The 20,341-nt window shown below is 37.7% G+C and overlaps 4 protein-coding genes across 7 annotated transcripts in view; 1 reads left to right on the top strand and 3 right to left on the bottom strand.

The window, feature by feature from the left end:
- LOC124211909 (somatomedin-B and thrombospondin type-1 domain-containing protein-like) overlaps positions 1–11,994 on the bottom strand; it is a 35,675-nt gene extending 23,681 nt beyond the window's left edge. Inside the window, exon 1 of the mRNA XM_046611439.2 lies at positions 11,153–11,994. Coding sequence (XP_046467395.1) covers positions 11,153–11,429 — 277 coding nt within the window. The 5' untranslated portion in view covers positions 11,430–11,994. The remainder of the gene's footprint in view (positions 1–11,152) is intronic.
- Positions 11,995–13,161: 1,167 nt separating this feature from the next.
- On the bottom strand, positions 13,162–16,371 carry Nse1 (Non-SMC element 1). 2 transcript variants are annotated; one of them, XM_046611224.2, is made up of 7 exons: positions 16,222–16,371; positions 15,457–15,668; positions 15,215–15,359; positions 14,532–14,727; positions 13,740–13,856; positions 13,541–13,664; positions 13,162–13,406 (listed from the first exon to the last, which is right to left on the bottom strand). In XM_046611224.2, the coding sequence occupies exons 2-7, from the start codon at positions 15,554–15,556 to the stop codon at positions 13,291–13,293; spliced, it is 798 nt and encodes a 265-aa protein (XP_046467180.1). In that variant the 5' UTR covers positions 15,557–15,668; positions 16,222–16,371; the 3' UTR covers positions 13,162–13,290. The 2 variants fall into 2 exon arrangements, with proteins under 2 accessions (XP_046467180.1, XP_046467181.1); XM_046611225.1 differs by lacking the exon at positions 16,222–16,371 and having other exon boundaries at positions 15,457–15,727.
- A 50-nt stretch (positions 16,372–16,421) lies between these two features.
- LOC124211799 (exosome complex component MTR3) lies at positions 16,422–18,764 on the top strand. Of its 3 annotated transcripts, none has more exons than XM_069133499.1 (4): positions 16,425–16,847; positions 17,449–17,702; positions 18,035–18,196; positions 18,445–18,764. In XM_069133499.1, the coding sequence occupies exons 1-4, from the start codon at positions 16,697–16,699 to the stop codon at positions 18,739–18,741; spliced, it is 864 nt and encodes a 287-aa protein (XP_068989600.1). In that variant the 5' UTR covers positions 16,425–16,696; the 3' UTR covers positions 18,742–18,764. The 3 variants fall into 3 exon arrangements, with proteins under 3 accessions (XP_068989601.1, XP_068989600.1, XP_046467178.1); XM_046611222.2 differs by having other exon boundaries at positions 16,429–16,847; positions 18,035–18,181; XM_069133500.1 differs by lacking the exon at positions 18,035–18,196 and having other exon boundaries at positions 16,422–16,847.
- Positions 18,765–18,834: 70 nt separating this feature from the next.
- On the bottom strand, positions 18,835–19,704 carry Sf3b5 (splicing factor 3B subunit 5). Its single transcript, XM_046611226.2, has 2 exons — positions 19,386–19,704; positions 18,835–19,176 (listed from the first exon to the last, which is right to left on the bottom strand). Exon 2 carries the CDS (start codon positions 19,172–19,174, stop codon positions 18,917–18,919), a length of 258 nt encoding a protein of 85 aa, XP_046467182.1. The 5' UTR covers positions 19,175–19,176; positions 19,386–19,704; the 3' UTR covers positions 18,835–18,916.
- Between the last annotated feature and the right edge of the window lie 637 nt (positions 19,705–20,341).

The raw sequence follows: 20,341 nt of genomic DNA, 5'->3' as shown, positions 1-20,341 counted from the left end.
ACGAGTATGTATCGTGGCGTCGTTGCAAGTCAAGAGATCGTTGGTATGCAAGCACGCTGCTCCACCCTTCAACGTTCTTACAAAGTATATATGTAACTATGGCTCTAGAAGGGCTAACATGCTTTCTTCAAGTACTGCGGTTCGCCCCAATTAGTAGTTGACAATTAACGAAGGTGCTACCGCAGCCCGTACTACATACATCATTTTAACGATGTCAAACAGAAACAGGATACAAATGAGTTGGCATGTGCATTTTAATGCATCATACCTATAAGACACCGCATACACATAATAATCATATTCCTTTCGCCCTGTAATTATAACTCCACGAGTTCACGTTCTCAGCTTTGTGAATTGAAAAACTGTTGTACCATATAAACGTGAAAATGAACATAACTCGTCAACGACCAATTCTGTAGTGATTTGAGATTGAGTCGCCAGTCTGATTTCAAATAAATTCGGCCTACAATAATGTACATACCGTGTGTCCTAACCCACCGAACCTAACCTAGTCTAACCTAACTCAGATATGTAAAATTTATGTCGAAGCATTTGTACGAAATGAAAATGAATAGAGACAAGGCATGCAGCCCTACTGTCGAGTAAAGCGATCGAGTATGCAAATATGAATAATGTCTTCCTTTGAAAGTGAATATTTACATGGCTGTAGCTTCTATTGTGCGTGCTACAGCAAATATGTGTCCAAGGAGCATACCCCTTGATTTACCTATTAAACACCAGCATCCTCCGTCACTGCTGCACCCGTAATATCTCGATGTATAATTTGAAGTTATGTACGGCCATCATTAAAACAAAGAAACTCGAGTTTGTATACTCGACAAGTCAATTCGCTCGTGGGAACAACTTTTAAGCTGCCGCCACCTGTCGGAGGATCCCAAATCTAGGCGCGTCACCGCAGAACGCCTTTAATCGTTCCTACGCCGTTAAAAATTAGTTCCCTTTGGGTACCATTTTTTCGCATCCTTGATAAGGAATCTTTAATGTATACGTCCTGTGATAATTTCAAGGTAGTACAGATGCCTCTGTTGAAATGTCATGAAAATCGGTCCAGTATTTCATACTATCGATAACAAACAAACGAACACTCTCTGTCCATAATTATAGTAATGTGGAAGTAAATGTGGATGTAGATACATATTGAGTCTAGATCAGCACACTTTAGGCCAAGATGTGGATAACCAAAGACAAGAACGAGAAGTGCAGTCCTCCAAGGACAATTGTAATGTGTGAAAATGGGAAAGTTGTCTCCACTAGACTGTAAATACACCGTGTACGGAGCTTTCGGCTTTCGGTGAAGAAATAGGCATGGATCGCAGCAGCATGCAAGGTATAAGCTTTCAGGTACGAAATATTCAGCACGGATATGAAGCTTAAACGAGTTTTATTGGCCCGGTGTGGATTGTGGGCGAGATAAGAACACAGAACGAACGAACCGAGCGTTTCGGCAAGTGGGTGGAAGCTGGATGGAAGGTGGATGGTAGAGGGTGGAGGATGGAGGATGGATCCGAAAACGCCTCCTCAGTTATCCATTAGCATAACCGGCCTTGCGGGTCCTTCTGTGCCGAGGAAATCCTGCGCCAAGAGATCGGAAGGCAGAACTTTCAAGAGTGGGCGAACGCCACCTCAGCTTTCAGGAGTGAGGAGGGATGTAGTCTGTGGCTTATAACTATACGATTGAGATTGAGATTGCGAAATTTTCACCGAGTAAAAACTGCGCATCCGCAACAGCACAGTACGGGGTGGGAAAACTAATCTTTGAATTTATGCACGCAATCGTTGCCGGCATCCAGCGCGTACGTATATATTATATATAATAAAAATGATAAATTATGATCAAGTCTCGCAGGTATATGTTTTATAGCGGCTGTACGTCCCACGCAACATCGCGTATATTTACCACAACGGGCGTTGTACTCGTACCTTCCTGCCAACCTACACACGAAATGTGGGTGGGTGCTGCGGGAATTACTTCCACGTTAGCAAGATATTACGAAATAATTGTCGACCGATTGCGCGGCATAATAAACATCCGCTTGAATTTATACACAAGCGCACGCACACTTACAGATGGAAAGGGGAAACTGGGGGGTGGAGGATTACGGTTATCTGTACCGCTTCGCGGTTTTAATCACACTTTCGCTCCGACAGATTAAAATTATCCAGAAATTACTCCGACATTTTCACCCCTGCAGAAGAGCCTGCAGCCAGCTACGAGGAAGAAAGGGTCGACGAGGAGCATCAGGAAGAACAATTGGCTGAAGCACGTTCGAGTTCTCAAACGAGGCTGTTTTCGACCGTTATGATTGTACATGTCGTTAAGCTAGCATGCCGAGTGGAGAGCGAATTTCAGTCCGTGATTACAATACGTTTCATCGGATTCTAATTCTCGTCGTAGAAGATCAGAGGAAGACAGAAAAAAAATCTGCGCGAAAAACGGCTGAGGTACACGGCGAGAAAGGCTTGTTTTAGTCAAGTGACATTCGTCGTTTGATTCAACTAAATGCTATAGTCAAATGCGGCGAACACAATACTTACTTCAACAAAATACTTTTGTCATACGACATACTTGTGACAAACTTAATATAGAATTGATTCAAGGCCTTTGAACGATCATGCTGACTATCAATTTATTCAAGATAAAATGAAATGACTAAAAATTTGATTGAACACACCTCAATCATTTTGTTTTGAAAATATAAAATTGTTGTATAAAAACAAATTGAGCTTATTTTATAATTCAGGTTTTTTTGAGTCAAAAGAGTTCAATGATTGGTTCACGTAATAAAATCTGTAGTTACAAAAATCTTTTACATTGACTGAACATTAGAGTTATTCAAGGGCAGAAAATGTATTCTTCGAATCATATCATTTAAAATTCTGTTGACTGAAAATTCTATGGGATTTACCGGATATTTAATGGGTGAAACCTGAAAACTTAGTTTTCAATACGTAGAAGTATAAATTGAATACTTGTCAATAATTTTGCTTAGTTGCCCTCAGTATCGATTTCAATGATTCAAAACTTGGTATTATGCTTTTCTCGTGTGTAATAGGTCTGTTGGCAAATTCGTCTTACGTTATTCGTATCTAACTTCCTAGCCGACTACCCGGTTTTATAACTATCTCTGAAGCTATTTCCATAGCGAGAAAGTTCACCGCCTAGTAGCCGTTTATAGTACTAGTATACCGATTCTTACAGTAAATACAGTCTCTACTTGTTTCAAAGCATGTAGTGTTTCTTTTACCTCGTAAACAAATTAGTGCAACTGATTCAACTAGTTATGCTTAACAAGCCCCGGTTAGATCATCAAAGTATGGTATTCAGTCGATGTAAATTTTTTGTTGGCTAGATTCATGTACTTGTTTTATTTGAAGTACCTAATGGTTTCTGTCGAAGAACATGCGACTTGGAGGAACGATACATAAACTTCAAATGACATGATGTTTAGTTCACTCAATTTCGGAAAAACATCAAAAGGTTCACTCAAATCAATACTTCACTCGATCGCGACAAGAACGGCTTTTGCTGAATCAAGGTATTCCCTTGACTGAATCATTTTGCCAAGCTAACTAAATCTAAATCGTTGTACTGAAGTCATCGTATTTGGAGCAAATACGGGATACTAGATGGAAGAGAATGGAATCCAACAAAATATATTTTGATGGCTAAAGAATTTCTTTCCCTCCGTGTATAAACGTATATAATGTTGCAAGTAAAAAGCGCCGCGTACGCACAATTGCCTGCACAAGAAAGGAGTTGGGTATTAATTAAGATATTTTACGATCGAACCGCGTGACTACAACTCCGAGTTGACGATCATCCCGCTCCACCGTTCTCTTATTTCGACAAAAAAAAAAAAAAAAAAAACAATGGAATTTCTGCCCCGATGAATATCAAGCTAACCAAATGCTAAAGTACTTTGTCACGAATTACACCTCCAGAGATTGTATGACAAAAGGACGACTGACTTTATTTACATAAAATTTCCATCGACCGGAAAGGTCGATGCTGCTTTCGACAAACGCCTCTCTTGAAACGAATCTGTGCTTATATCTAGAGTGCAACTCAGAAGTACAGGTATGTATGCTTACATGTGCCGACAAGCTAAATTGTGTTTCTAGCTATAAATAAATTTCGTCGTATAGTATATTATACAACCCACCGGAGTTTGTACCAACTCAACAAACAGAAAAAAGATAACGAACTATTTTGAACACGAAACAATAATATTTAATTAACAGTCTTTTCTAAACACAAAAAATTTTCGTACCAAAATCCGAAATATTCCATTGCGGTTGTATAATCTGACGATACGGTAGGACACGGTAAAATTATTTTATAAAAATTGGAAAATAATTTTTCAATTGTCATTAAAAAAATAATCGCTTAAAGATAATTTACGTTACACAAATTAAATGCAATAACAAAAAACAACGAATGAACATGCCATTGTTATCCCCACGTTCGTTTAAAATAGTTTCCAACCCGTATTTTCTCAGTTGCACTTCCTTCGATTTTCTAGTGCAGTTTTTTCATTTTCTGAGACATCGATTGGTCGATAAAAATAGCGAAAAATTTACTCTCAGACACGAAGTTTTTGGATCCGAAAAATTATTAAGAAACACTAAAACCTACCTTTAACAGATTTTGAACATTCCTAAACTTAGGTTTTGTATATTATGTCATGCAGACGCATTTTTCGAAAGAAAATGATCGCAAATGGGTTTTTTTTCTGTCTTTAAACTTGACAGACGTGATTTAAAAAAATAATCAACGCTTATCTGAAATGCATTTTCACTAGCCAAAGAATGGAGATCCATTTGGAATGTGAAAAAAAAAATACAATTCGCTACCGATTGTAAGTTGTATAAATTATATGACCATTCCATTTAGCTATATCTTCCAAATAAAGTACTGCCCCCCCCCCCCCCCTCACCCCTCTTATCCTTGGATAAAAAATCATTTCTAATTTATAACAACGAATCTATTACATTCTCGAGCTCCTTTGTTTCTTTCCATCCTGTAGAATCAATTCCGGCTTGTTTTTCTGTTCGTTTGTTTTTTCGTGGAGAAGATATATTATGGAGCAAGATGGTGATTAATTATTACGACACACCTTAGTTCTGCAAAATGTTTTCTCCCGATACTCGGAAAACAATATGGTTACTTGATCCTGCGTTTCTTCCAGCCTCCACCAGTATAATAATAATAAATAATATACTGTTTTGCCGATCAACTTAAACCCCTCACTCGAGGACTAAGGTAAAGCGAGTGTTCATCATGGCGCAGAGGTTCACAAGTAAAAAAGAAAAAGTATAATGAACGAAAACCGAAATTCTGAAATCAGATCTTTTCAGCAGGTAGTCAAAGGATCAAAGCTACGGAGTAACCGATGCCTTTGAAAAACGTTTAAAACAGCTTTAAGCTATCGTCAACTTTATTACATTGTTACTCTTTATGCGAAAGATGAAAGAAGTAATCCTTGCAAAAGACACACCCTTCGACAGGATCACAAAATGGGTGGATCTCAACTCAACCACTCCAGCTTTTACACGCTGGCATAAATGGCTGTAATATATGCAGGGCCGATCCACCAACTTTCCGCCAACTTTTTAGAGTGAAAATCTCGATTTGGTTACGGTTCTACAAGGTGCATATTTAGTATACATAGGATTGTATATTTGTACAAGGACTTGGGCCTTACCGTTCACGAGAAATACGATGGTCAATATTAGCACATTTTAGAATTTAACCTTCATCTTCAAAATCAGAAAATACAATATGACCCAATCCAGTTTTTCTGATTTTTCGGGAACATAAAATTCTTTTTCAAGTAGATCCTCAGAAACGGTCAAAAACATTGTGTTTTGACATTTTCAGTTCTGTATGTGCGAAGTGGATGAAGATGAATTGGTTTCATCATTTTGCTTGAAAAAGAAGACTTTTTGCAATACATCCTGAAATCCTCACAGAAATCCTCAGTGATAAAAATGGGATCATAATTAGATTATATGGTAGAAATTCCAGGAATGTAGAACATACTCAGACAATCCTAAATCCCTGGAATATCGGGTAGGCATTTAATCATGATCTTATTTTTAGCCCACTCTAAAATCTCCAAGATATACGCCAAAATCTACATTTTTCACACAAAATAATGAAAATAGATTATTCTTACCTCCCTCGCAAACACAGAACGGGCAATGTTAAAAAAACGTGTTTTTGTGACAGTTTCTGAAGATCTACCTCAAAATGGATTTCATTTTCAGTTTGATCACACTGTTCGCACAAAAAAGCAGAGTATAGTTAATATTATTTTTATTCTACAGCAAGAAGTGCTGAATATTCGAAAACACAAGTTCAATTCGAAAACATGACAAAATTGATCCACGTGTTTCTTGTAAATGATGATACCTAGAAGCCTAAAAATTGAAGAACATTTCCAGCGTACACGCATTAGAAAATAACCTCATGATGTCAGAGTCTGGTTGTCAGCGCCATCTTATCACCACATAACCTAAGTTTTTAACTTTAACGAAGGCAAATTGTAGTTCTTGGGGTTTCAAATTACTCATGTCACATAAAATAAATAAACGTAATCAATAATATATCTGTTATACCATCCACGCGCGAAAAAATACGGTCAACGGTCAGCAGTCACCCTGATTGAATTAGTTCGATTTTTTTCCGCCGGATGCCTCATTGCAAAATAACAATCCCAATAACACATCCAAATTGAAGTCACATCAAATTTCACTCTAAAAGCTGACCGAAAGTTGGTATATCAGCTCATATAATAAATTGTGTAATATAGGTTGACAATCTGTGGGAATGTATCATATTTTAACGTCGTATATGTGAGTTCGAAGAACCGACTCCCCTCCGTCTCCTACAGGATGTTTGGCAGGAGGTGCGTATGCCGCGAAGGGATGGGGAATATCCCAGCAAGATACACACTAACCACGCGAGCCTCGCTGCAGTTGAACAACGTCTATAAATTTTCGTTTAACTCCGGCGAGGCCCGCTACGCGTGCAGGCAGCGTATGGCCAATAAAGATCTTTCAGAAAATTTATTCGGAAGTTAGCCAGGCGAGGCCACGAATCTCTCGAGTTCACCGATCTCATCTCAGGGAACGCCAAGCATCGCACTTGATGCAGCTGGAACGAAGCTGAGAAAGAATTTTACGGTATCCAACATTTCTACGCCGCATTAATTAAATCCAAGTTTTACATATGGGGCATTCCACGTGTATAATAGTAGGACCTTATCAAAACCCTGACCCTTCTAATACCGGTTGAGACTTTGTAAAAATATTTTTTTAGTTGATAAATGTGTGTCTTATGTTCTTTTGTTGTACATTTGTATTCGAAGATGTTTAGACGTTTGTATAACCGATATAATATACCGAGAGCTGTGCTTGAAAGACTTGCTCGTAGCGCGCTTGATACAACTTGCTTAATTTTGATTAGCTGACATCCGTGCTACCGCCTGAAGCAAATCTTCGCTGACAAGAATAAATTCCCTAGAATCGACTGGTTGACAAGTGACAGTCAACCATAACCTCTCGCCTGTTAAGGAGGTTCATTACTTTTGGCCAACATATACCGTAACGTTGAAATTGTCATGTCATCGTATATTATCTAACCATTCAATGCCTTTACTTGAATATTTTTAGAATTTCTCACTTCACTGTTTTTGAGAAATCAATTTTGGAATTTGCTTCTTACAGACGTAGAGTTATGGGGAGCCGATGAGATTAGTATGAAATCTATTTTACCGCGCGACTGCTGCGAAAGATTTCATACCTACCATGCTGGGAACATTTTTACGAAGTTGGCTACCCTTAAAAACTAGACCGGTTGCTATTGTCGAGCAGATTCTTTCATGAAGAACTTTCGGTATATGCGAAAATTGACAATGTTTGAATTGAATGGTACTCAAGAACTGGAAAAAAAAAGTTAGGTACATAAAAGTTTCACTTTTGAGTGAATTTTGAAGTTGCGATATGCAAGAAAATATGGCAGTCGTTGAAAGTTGATCAATGAAATCTTGGATTCTTAGATTTTTACATCATACGAACTGTTTCAGTTTGAAAGCTATGATTTTTTCTGTCGTGATTTTCGCAAAAACTATCTGGTCGCGTCGTTTAATCTGCGTCAAATCATATAGCTCTAAAATATGGATATTAATTCATAATATTGTAAAATTTTATTATGTATTTAATCGACTACTGTGTGAAATTATAGCAGAAAATTCGAGACGAACGGGTTATCTCGCGAAATGTGTGAAGAGCAATTTATTTCACCCGCTTTATAAATTATGTGTATATAATGGTACTACTGAGAGCAATAATAACTAATTATTAAATCACCTGAATTTGCTCATTTAAATATTCGGTTTAAATATTATAATATTTCTAATTTCCGTAAAAAATTACGATCGAAACAAATTCATAGCTCTCGAACTGAACATGGCCCTATTATGAAATTTACACACATTTTTTCGAAACTAATAAAGAAGTATTTTCTAAAATTCAGTTCAGTAAAAAATGACGTATCATGGTTTTGGAGATATCTAAGAACTAAGGATTCTTAGATTTTTTTACCAACTTTCAGGCGCCTCCATATGTTTTTTCCATAATGCAACTTGAAAATTTACTTCAAACGGAAACTTTTTTGCATTCAACTTTAATTCGGACGATCTAGAGTTTTCAAGAATTACCTACAAGTTCGTTTCTCATATATTTAATTGTCAATTTCGTACATTTCGATTTAACTTAATTTAATTAAAATTATTTGACGGCCACTTGTATTATATTTTTGCAATGAATCCGTTAGTGCCCAGTGATCCGCGCTTACTGAGCCACCCTGTATTATCGGCTGATAATGTCTAAAATCTTCAAATGAAAATTTACAAAAAATGAACTCATATTCTTAAGAATTTATGAAAACATTTCACAAAGCTCGAACTGGTTTTGGTCTAGTTGAGTGTAACCATTTCCCGCTTGAGTCATATGTAAGTCTCACCTTAACAGCGTTTAACAGACTTGGTTGTGTTTTTGAAATTTTCAAATAGACATCAGTCTCGTACCAAACGAACCGAAACTGAAGGGATAAGCAAATCAAAGGTAGACAAAACCTTCTCAAACAAAGACCTCCACTTAGCAAGGTGACCCTAACCGCCGTTAAAAAGGGGAAATGCAAAGTGAGTGTGGCTTTCCGAAGGCATGAGGTACTTTAACGGGCCCGGGTTTTGCTTCGCTCTACTTACTCTGACCCGCAGCTGATAAAAATAATGGTATACATGCCATCTTGAAACAAAGTAGACCCCGCAGGCCTTACGAACGAGGGTGGAATACCTAGTAATGACAGGGCGCCACTTAAGTTGCGCAAACTTAGGAGATTATGCAGAAATACATAAATTAGTATTTTATTTTATGACCATCAGAGTCGCAGACTTGCTGCACGTATACACGAGAGGAAAAGGAGACGAGCGTGACTCGAATTCACACTTATACATTATATATATACGTGTATATATATACACTTTATACACAAATTCCTACGCGAGTCGGTCATTTCGTATGATGTAAAAAGTATGTAGATAGTATAAATAAAATACGAATTTAGGTACACCTGAAGAATTTGAGACTGTCAAATGAGAGCTTGTTTCACTATAGCGCCTAAGTAAGGAATTCCAGCTTCAACTATATAAAATCGTTTCGTCCACGGAGGAAAAAAAGTGGGTTAAAACAAAGTTTTCCGGCACTGCAGCTGAGGGGCTTTATTCCAACAATACACTAAACGTGTTGAAAACTGTCAGAGTTCTCTCTGTGGATGGTTTTTTCATGTCTCGAAAAGGTATACGTAACAAAGAACTCGGGTGTACATAAAATATACTGTTCATCCTCGCTCCATAATAACTTCTAAGTAGTAGAAGAAAAAAAAAACAACAAAAAAAAAAAAACTAAAGAAATGAGATTGCGTTATTCCGTCGGATGAAACCCTGTACGCACGGTTGTTAGCTGTATAAGTTTGCGTATAAAGAGCACCTCTTTACGGACCTAATCATACCTCTCTCTCCCTGAAATTCAACACGCAACAAGTAAACTTTGGGAGGTCGCCGGCGACGTTTCAAAGCTCATGCAACGACTGAAAGGACACAAAAAACACAAGGAGAATAATGAGAGATGATAGGGTCCAGAAGGGATGTGGATGGAATAGGCCTGCAAGAGGATTAAAAGTGCCTTTACCTGTTATATAATAAATCAATTGAATTAATGAGAAAGGCGAAATGTTTAGTCGTGGTGACTGGCAAATCCTTGACTATTTTCATTCTTTAGTACAACAGAAAACTGCAGTTTTAGCTAAAAAAATAAATGAAAATCAGTTTTGTAACTGTATCCAGTAAAAATAGTAAGTGTTACTATTCTTGGCTATGATCATTGGTACTATGTTTTCTTGTAAGTATTGTGATAATGTGGTGTTGGTACGGCAACAGATTAATTTCAAGGCCAGATTCGACTAAAAAAATGTAGTAAACGAACCAAACAGACGTAACGTTGCTATTACCAGGAAACGTAGTACTGACAACTTACTGTAATCATACTAACAATGAATAGTTACGTGACCACATTTTCTTGTAATTTATTCTAACAATATTCCAAACCATTGCTGTCACGCTATCCATTTAATTAGAATTTTTCTCATGTACATTTACTAATCAATGTACCGTAACTCCGACCGAATTATTTGCAGCGGAAACATGGAATTATGAAAACGGGAAGAAGATTATAATATTACTATACAAGAAATGTTACTGAGGGTTGAAACGTGACATAGGACAGCAATGGAGAGTTTGCAATCTATGGTATTAGCTACTGTAACTGATCCACAAATAACAAAAGAAGAATGTATTATATTTTCAGTCTCTGTTTAAAAGAATTCAATCAAATTATGAAAATAATCGAGACATTCGATCATTCTTGGTATTGAAAAGTGTAAAAATGTTAGCGTTAATTACTACATACAGCAGGTTTTTGAGCTGAAGGGAAACGATTAAAGTATACTGCGTCAGGTTTGAATAGCGCTGCATTAGCAAGTGGTGTGTATATGAGGAGTTGTTCTCACCTCCGCAGGCTTCCTTGAAGTCATGACAACAATCGCCGAGCTTGATGCACGCATGGTCACAGTAGCAAGGCTTATCGGAAAGCACTTCGATTATCGCATTCGGCGAAGCCTTCTGCACGACGCAGGCAGAGTCTCTGCCAGGGCAACAGAGATTCGCTTCTCTACAGCTTCCGGCTGAAGTGAGATCCAGAATAGCGGCAAATGTCAGCCCCAGAAGCATAGCCGCGATACCGTGACTCGGTGTCATGTTTAGTACCGTTTTTTGAAAAATCTTCATTATACCCTTCGACGATAACAGAAGTCCCGATAATTCAGTCGAATGTTCACATAAAACTTGAAAATTTACTCGCAGCTTTGAATAAAAAGAAGAAAGAACTAGAAACGATTTTGAATTTCTTAGCTGCCTTAATTATCCGCGTTATATTAAATGAAACCTAAGATCATCATCACGAATGACTCACAAACATATATATATATATATATATAACCCTATGCTGAGCACAACCTTATCACGTATATATAATATATGTATATTATATATAAATCATTTGTTTATGCAGTTGATTTGATTAACTAACTATTGTGCCAGATTATCTTTGTCGGCTGAATCCTCGGGGTAGATTTATCATCTGCATTCGCGAGGTAGATGCGGCGAGGAAATTATGCGGCCTGTTGTAACGGAATGAGATCAGAAATGGTCCTATGATGAGACCAAGGCTGGACCAACAGAAGCCCACCGAAGGGCAACGAGGAGCAACCGGAGTCGAACTGTGGTGCAGCAGCGCGTGGACAAGCGTTAAGTTCGTTCTCCCCATAGAAACGCCCCACCAAGTCTCGACGTCACCCCGAGACCGACTGAGCGACTGCGGCGCCCGCACGACGGTCTCGACGCCGTCGACGGAGTCAACGGTAGGCATGCGCCCGTCGGCAGGCAAAGGTTTTCTGCTGCACGGTCAACTCGGGAATATCGCAAAAATGACACAGGAGATCAATTAAACATTAATGTTCTACACATTGATGATTGATCCGTCCGTTTCAAAGCGAACCTTATATTACTGATTTTTTCTTATATTCAAAAAATATTGTGGATATGGATAGTTGTTGCTATAATTTGTTATTATACATTGAATTAAAACAAAAAAGAACTTTCGGCTTGGTTGAACGTTTGGTCAAGTCGTTTGAAGGTTTTAGTGAGATTAGCGATTAACCGTAGACTTTGAATCACTTTTTTTTAATAGATAAATAATTCGAAATAATAGTTTATTGAAACTAACGATCAATCACGTATACTTGAAATTTCAATTAATCAAACCTGATCAAAAATTCTAATCGTAAGGTCTTGAAGAGTAAATAATATTTGGTAAGGTATCGAAGAGCACTATAAACGGTGAACTTAAAGTTAAATATTCCACTAACGTATATTCCTTTAATATGAGAACTCGAGATAAGTAAATGATTGAGGTTTTGAAGCTAGATCAATTTAAATTTTAGGTATGTACATGATTATTCGAAAAGACGATTGTTTATAGTCCAATGAATCGAAAAAACGACTAAATGAAAGTCGCTTAATCGATTAATCGCAAAAACCATTAATCGCACAGCCCTATCTGAAATGGAACGAATAAAATCAGAAATTCGTCTATTTGTGTACAGTATAACATCGTATAAATTACGCCCACTCCCAATAGTGCCGCTTCCCTCACTACCATACTACACTCCGACGCTTTCCGTATTCTATCTGAACAATGCCGCTGGTGAAATACACATATCCATACTTACTTCAATGATTCGGTAGTATATACGTATATGGGACACAAAAGTGCGAAAGTTACACTTTTTGCATGTTACTATTAAGAGGGTCGAGAACGAGCGTTTGTAATCAGAGTGGGGGAACCGAGATTCTGAGAAATGAATTCCCCTCACAGTCCGTGAGTGGCTCTGTAGAGAGGTTGCCCTGATTAGGTTTGGCATATATTTTTATTCTAAAATTAAGAAAATAACATTCTGGATACATACGTTACGAGGATTTATTACTTTTTATATTTTGTAAAGGTACATCATATACTGAACGCCGGAACCGAACTGCAGGTTCACAAGGAACAGGGTTTGATTAGACCATAGGTCTGCGGATATAATGATTACCTAGCGCTGTATTTCCTTTTTTTCGTAGGATTCGTCGTTCTTTTCTCACTATTTTCCGTCTCTACGCTCATTTCCGGAAAATCCAACACATGATCATTGTATGCATCAAAATCTGAGAATCATAGAACAAACATCAAAAGTCAGTCAAAAGACAGAATTTGAATAAATTCCTATGAATTGACAGGTCACAGTAAGGCAGTTTAATTTGATTATAAGCACACGACAGGCAGATAGTTTGTTTCGTACCGTTAATGTTGTCTGTGGACATGATAGTGTTGCAGCTGGGACACTTTGGTGGATTTTGGACTCTCGCACAATTAGCAAAACAAAGCATATGTAAAACGTTGTGACAGCAAATGCAGCGTTCACCCTATTTAATAATACATCAAAATTAGAAGATTTTGAAAATTGTAAAATATATTATTAAAAGATTCAAAGTATTCACATGGAAGACCATTTGACGGCAAAGAGCACAGGTTTTAAGAGCTTCTTCGGAGTAACTAGCTTTGAAGTACGGAATCAACTCTGCTATGCTGCGTACACCCATGTAAAATTTACCATGCTGTAAATATCCGTAAATTAGTAAACTGATATGGAACAATTGTAACTGATCCGAACAACTTTTTATTTCTGTCTCCATCCGATCAACATCCAAGCAATACTAGATATAGCTGGCACAGAATCATTAATTGTACACTTTCAAGTATTATTCAAAGCTTACAGTTATATTTATCGAAACTAATCAATATCGTAGGGCTGTTCATTAATAATTATAAGAATAGTAATAACAATAATAATAATTACTTTCAGTCCCGCAATACCGTTTCGGGTATGACCCCATAAGCGGACAGTTTGTGTGGGATGAGGAAGGGATGGGTTACTGACCATTAATTATGCCTCTGCAGCCGTCTTAAAATGTTCATTAGAAACATCTGTATTGGCACAGAAAGCAAGGAAAACTACCGAAAACTTTGCCCAAGTGTAGCCAGACCGAGTTCAAACTTCAGCTTGTCGATTGGGCGCCTAAATGACCTGACCCATCTTACAGTTTTTGCGAGCTGTCGCTTAGGTCCTCATCGACTAGCTAGTGGTTTGAACTCGGATTACATCGTTCGATAGTCTCGCACACTACACGTGAGATATGCAGTCTACATTACATCAAAAGTTGAAAAAACATAAAAGAAACATGCATCCTGGGCAATGATTATAAAGTCATCAAATTATTTAATTCTATTACCTCTTTGACAAACCACTTTTTCTCGACCATCTTTGCCAAGAAATCTTCGGCATCTGCTTTTGACATTTGAGTGTCGAGAGAAGAGCACAAATTCAAGCACGCAGTGCTAGGAGCACAACCATCGTCCGAAGTAATTATTTCAGATAAAATCTTTCTGAGCAGTTCCAGCTGTGCAGGTGAAAATTCATTCTGGAAGCTTAATTCAAGATTTTATTAACGCAATCTTTCTTTGACCGAAGGTTAAAAGGAGCACTTGACTTTTCTATTCAATTACAAACGAATTAACTCTCACAAATCATAAAAGGGAACATTATTACCATAGTTGAAGTAAATCGGGCTACTCATTTCTAGTAATTTTGATTTGATTGTTACTTTTACGTTAGGACTACGCGCACAAACAGAAAAGACTGACTGTATGTAAATACTCGTGCAGCAAATGTCAAATCGATGAGTGTTTTAGATCTTGAGATTTCGAAACGCTAATGTGATATGCCAGAGTTCTTACTATTGGAATATGAAATTCGATTCAACGAGTCCCCTTCTCAAAATTTGCAAAGTTGTGCAGTGTCCTGCGATATAAATGACAAAACAGGCAGCCTCGACAAACTGAACATTTACAGAGACAAGTTTCCCCACGTGTTAATCAGTTTGACATGACTATGGAATATACATATTAACAATACCTCGCAGTTTTATCAATCAACGTACTGATCAGAATCCAATACTTATGACCTGTCAATTCACAGGTTACAAGTTTTATAGTCATGTTCAAAGGTTCCAGTTTAACATTGATTTGATGTATGTATGTCTGCGTGCTTTCGTTCTGTTCTGTAAATAAACGTAAATATTGCTGTTTGACTTCGACGGAAAGTATTTGTATGTTAAAAAGTACGACTATTTGGATCACAGCTCAGGGGTAACTTACGAAATAACTTGACAATTAGTTCTCTCGCGTCGGCAGTGCTCACAGCTCCACGTTCCATTATCACTTGTAATAGCGCACGATGGTTATTGGTATACGACATGCTGAAGTTGATTGTATGCAATTTACTGTGATTAATCTATCAATGCATGCTCTTTGAGTGACAATACGCCGGAAGCGGGAAGAAATCAAAACACCCGCAATCTCTGACTGTCCTAAAATCATGTATCACGATTGCCAATAATACCCTTCATCGTATCATTTGTATGACAGGCATGGGGGTAACAACAGCGTCCTACATTTACCAACTCGTTTGTAGGGGTTAAACCGTGATTATCGACGAGCTTGAAAATGCCGCCAGCTGTCGGGAATTTGATTACTCGAGCATATAGCGAATCGGAAATTTGGCCATTCGGAAAGATGACGATTACAGAATTTAGTAGGTCCCTAAAAGAGCGGGTTGTTGGTGTGGCGATTTTTCTGTCAGGCTGTACCCCGTGAAGGATGTATGCACCAAGTGTGTTTTCCGAACACGACCGTGGTTCCGATATTAGCTCCCGATGATATCAACAATCAGTTATCTCTCTTGCGCTGCCCAGTTCATGAGTAGCTCTGCCTCTGTCCTAGGGATTTTACCGCTAGTAGCTAATTTCGGAACGCACTCCAAATATCGCGATTCGCAATAATGAGTAAGAACGTCCAGAATGATTCAAATGCTCCACTATTTACGGCTTAAAGTTCCATAAACAACGTTCGTAAAATACTCACCTATAATTTCTGATTTCGCAGCGTATTCACGTTTCTTTTTTGCAAATAATAAAGCGATATTTGTGATTCGACCATTATGATAAGAAATTATTACGCACCATAACCTCATGAACTTGCTGTCACAACAACAAAACTGTCTCACTCGCACTTTATGCGAGAGATACAAAGACGCAGCTAAATCGTACTGCGCATGCGTGACTCGTCATCTCAGTTATTCTTCGCAGCGAACTGCTCACTTATCGCTGAAAATTGATCCCACTTTTGGGATCGGAGTTCGGTGTGGTTCGGTGGAGTTCAGTCTCCTTCCCTCTTACTTCGTGCTTTTCGGAAAGACTATGCGGTACCACTTGTGAGACAAAAAAACTTCTATATGTAAGAACATCAATTGATGTGAGGGTATACCTCTGTTGTACGTATGTAAGCGCATGTGCGTTTGTTATTTAAAACTATAAGTTGTCTCTGATTTAAAAACAAAATGCCTTTTGATCAGAAACGTATAAATGGTCCAGAGGTTTCCGTACCGTATAGCGTCTACACTGACGTTAATAAATCGAAATCAAGTAAACCAAAAAAATCACTGCATAAAAGAGTTGATGGTCGAGAGCATAAGGATCTCAGAAAAATTTGTAAGTAAGGTTATGACTCCTGTTATATTTTGTTGTCTTCTCTCAAAACTGGATAAATATATGGACCTACAAACCTAGAAAAGGACCTACAGCCTTTAGCATAAGTACAAAAAACAGAAAAACAGTTGAGTAAATATGTTATAGTAAAGCGCAACGGATGTTTATTTATAGTTGCATTTATGCATTATAACTAGATACTATCGTTTACGATTTCTTTAATGTTTTTACACAATTTGCGAATATCTGTACAGCAAGCAAAATAACCCATAAAACATTAAAATCTTATCAAAAACACAAAAGTTTAATCATTTTAAACATTCTAATTATGAAACCCTTTTACAGATCATTGATATCTTAACTTGCAGTACCAATTCCATAGTGTCATATCACCTATCATCTGTACAAGGGGCCTTATTTCAAAACTTGCGCAATACACAGCATAATTCAATTGTCCAACTCTGCGTCAAATTGATCTCAGGCTTTCTGAGTTGTTAAATCGTTAAGTCTATATGGAAAGTCCATTAAACTGAATGCGAATTGGAGAATAAAATGATTAATTAAAATATAGCACGATCTGATATTCTTGATTTTTGAATGGCAGTTGTCAAAACTGGTGTTATCAGCCAAGCAAAAGGATCAGCCTACATAGAGGTTGGAATTACAAAAGTGGTATGTTCAGTATTTGACCCGAGGGAAATTCCAAACAAGAATGAATACAGTTTACAAGGTGAACTCTTTTGCGAGTTTAAATACGCCCCATTTGCCTGTGCAAAGAGACGAATACACCAACAAGATGCGGAGGAAAAGGAATTCAGTCTCGTTATGCAACGATCACTAGAACCAGCTGTTTGCAGGGTATTTATTATTCACCATTAACGAGACGAGTATCAGCTACTTTTGTAAATTAGAAAAAATAGTTTCAGTATGTAAATATTCAGGAATGTAAATATTAATTAACAACCTCTATATATGAAATGGACAAAGGAAATCAATGATTTTTATAAAATTTTGGGCTCCATAAAATACGTTCCAATTATTAAGCGTACCAAAATAGGCAAATGAATACTATGCTAAAAAAATTTTTCTTCAAAGACATTTCAGTTTTATTTTCACAACTGTTTTAATTCATAAAGTATTAGCAATTCAACTCTGTATTTGTTAGTTGATGTACAATTCACCTTTCACAGCAAGAGTTCCCAAATTTTCAAGTCGACGTGTATGCTCTGGTCCTCGACAACGGTGGCTCCTCTTTAGCAGCAGCCATAATGTGTGCCAGTCTTGCATTAGCAGATGCAAGTGTCCCCATGTTTGGTCTGGTTACTGCAGTTTCCGCAGTAAGTGAAGTAAAGGCAGTAGATGCTCGTGAAACCTCCACAGGCCAACTCAATTTGAAATATCTTCGTAAAATCTTTCACAATAGAAACATCTTCATTCATAATGAACTATTGTCAAACTGCATTCTTCACATGGATATGAGTCTCTTGAAAATTTCAATTATAGTGTTACAGAAGTGCAGATAGACGAAAAACTGTAATAAAGATAGCAGCCGTTGAGATATTTATGTTCCTTAAACTGTTAACGAACTTCTCATTTTCAGGGGTTCTATAAAGATACAATGTTTTTGGATCTGACAATGGAGGAAGAGGTACTTTGTAATTCTGCACCAGCAAAGCCAAACCCACCCAATAACCATGGACTGATCATGCAAGCTGCTTTACCGCAACATGACCAGATTTCAGAGTTTTTTCTCGTTGGAAGCATTAACATAGATTGCATAAAACAAGCTATCGAAACCCTCACTGTAGCTAATAAGAATATATGTCCAGTTGTTCAGCAATGTTTAGTCAAAACTGTCCTCAGAGCTTTAAAGCGAAAGGAACAGGAAAAAAATTAAATAAAAACATGATTATAAATGAATGAACCTTGAAATTTTCCATTGATTAGTTTGACAAGGAGAGCATGATGTACATAAAAATTTATACATTCATTTGAGTTGATAAGAATTGGTTTATTTATATTTTTAGAGTAACAGAAAAAATCAGTTCGCAGCTTATTTTTTATAGATAGGATTAATCTTCTGGTTTTTCTGGAGGTGGGCCACAAGGCTGCAGCATTTTCTCCATCAGATTAAATCTGACGCGTGCCTTGGCTTCGTTTTCAGCTAGCGCAAAAAAATTTAGAAGGTCGTAATGCCCCATGTAAGAGCTACATGAATCTCTGTGCTGATTAACCAACCATTCAAATTTCGTTGTGTCTGCATGACCTGTCCCAATGTACTTGGATTGAAGATGTTCCAGCTGACTATGGATATTGTAACGTTCCCCCATTCCTAAATTGAACAATAACAAAATGCGTGATACATAACCTCGAAATTATAGGTTAGCGCTATTAATGGGACGCAATATTCCATAAATTCATTTATCACCGTCTGTCGTATGGCCGAATGTACTCTTGCAATATGTAATGTCAGTTATACTTCACAATATTAACAATTACTAAAATAGTGAAAAATTTCACTTGATATACTTTTCTACTTACTTTTGACAACGCTCTTGATAAGTTTCTAGTACACTTCTTGGTCTCTCTTATAAATGATTAACGAGATCAGTTTTCTAATGTATGTACAAGATTAACTACTTGGTTTTCACAAAAGTTTTGTTGATGTATGTACGCAGGTCCAGATGCCGAGTCCGTATTTTTATCAGTTTTGACACAAAACTAGACAGGTATTGTCGAACGTTACAAATCACGCTTCGTCTTGAAACCATAGACTTATAAAGATAGACTAAGCGCTCCTAGAAGAGGCACTGACAATCACATATAAGGGACAGAGATATATCAGGACTACTGCTCTCTCTTTTCAATTGGCGTCATGGTAGAAGACAACGGAGCAGTGGAAGTGGAACAGCTATAGATATAGGCGCATAATTTCGCCTCATTCTCCTCTATCGCCTCGATCCCAGCCACAAATATCGTCAGAGAGAGAAGGGAGTCTCCCGGCATATTTCTGTCCTTTAAATGTTTGCTTCAAGCGGCTCATAAGACCGCTCAGTCTATCTTTATAAGTCTATGCTTAAAACTGATGATGCACAGATAGTGGTCAAGCTGACCGCATTCAACCTATCTCTCTCACTCCGGATTGATCTTTGGCATACCTGCAACCAATGCCACTTCGGTAGAAAAACTACACTAGCAACGCTAGTAGTACAGAAAATAACCCTAATGTGTACAATTACTGAAGACAAGTTTTGTCCGTCTTGTGTTTGGGTGTTTGGTCAGTTCCCTGACACTCGCTGCTAAAAGTGGTTCGCAAAATGTCCCTCGATTCTGCCGCCAATCTCCACCACTAGTGGCGCTAGTAGTTGTCTGAAAAGCTTGCGCACGGTCAACGAAGGCAGCGAAGGTGTCAGAAGTCTACTAGCGCCACGTAGAGGAACTAAAAAACGGGGACAAAACGCATACAATTTTTTAGTATACGAGCAGTGGCGAGTGTC

Source organism: Neodiprion pinetum, chromosome 2 (assembly GCF_021155775.2).
Source record: "Neodiprion pinetum isolate iyNeoPine1 chromosome 2, iyNeoPine1.2, whole genome shotgun sequence".
NCBI lineage: Eukaryota > Metazoa > Arthropoda > Insecta > Hymenoptera > Diprionidae > Neodiprion > Neodiprion pinetum.
This window is presented reverse-complemented; position numbering and strand designations above follow the sequence as displayed.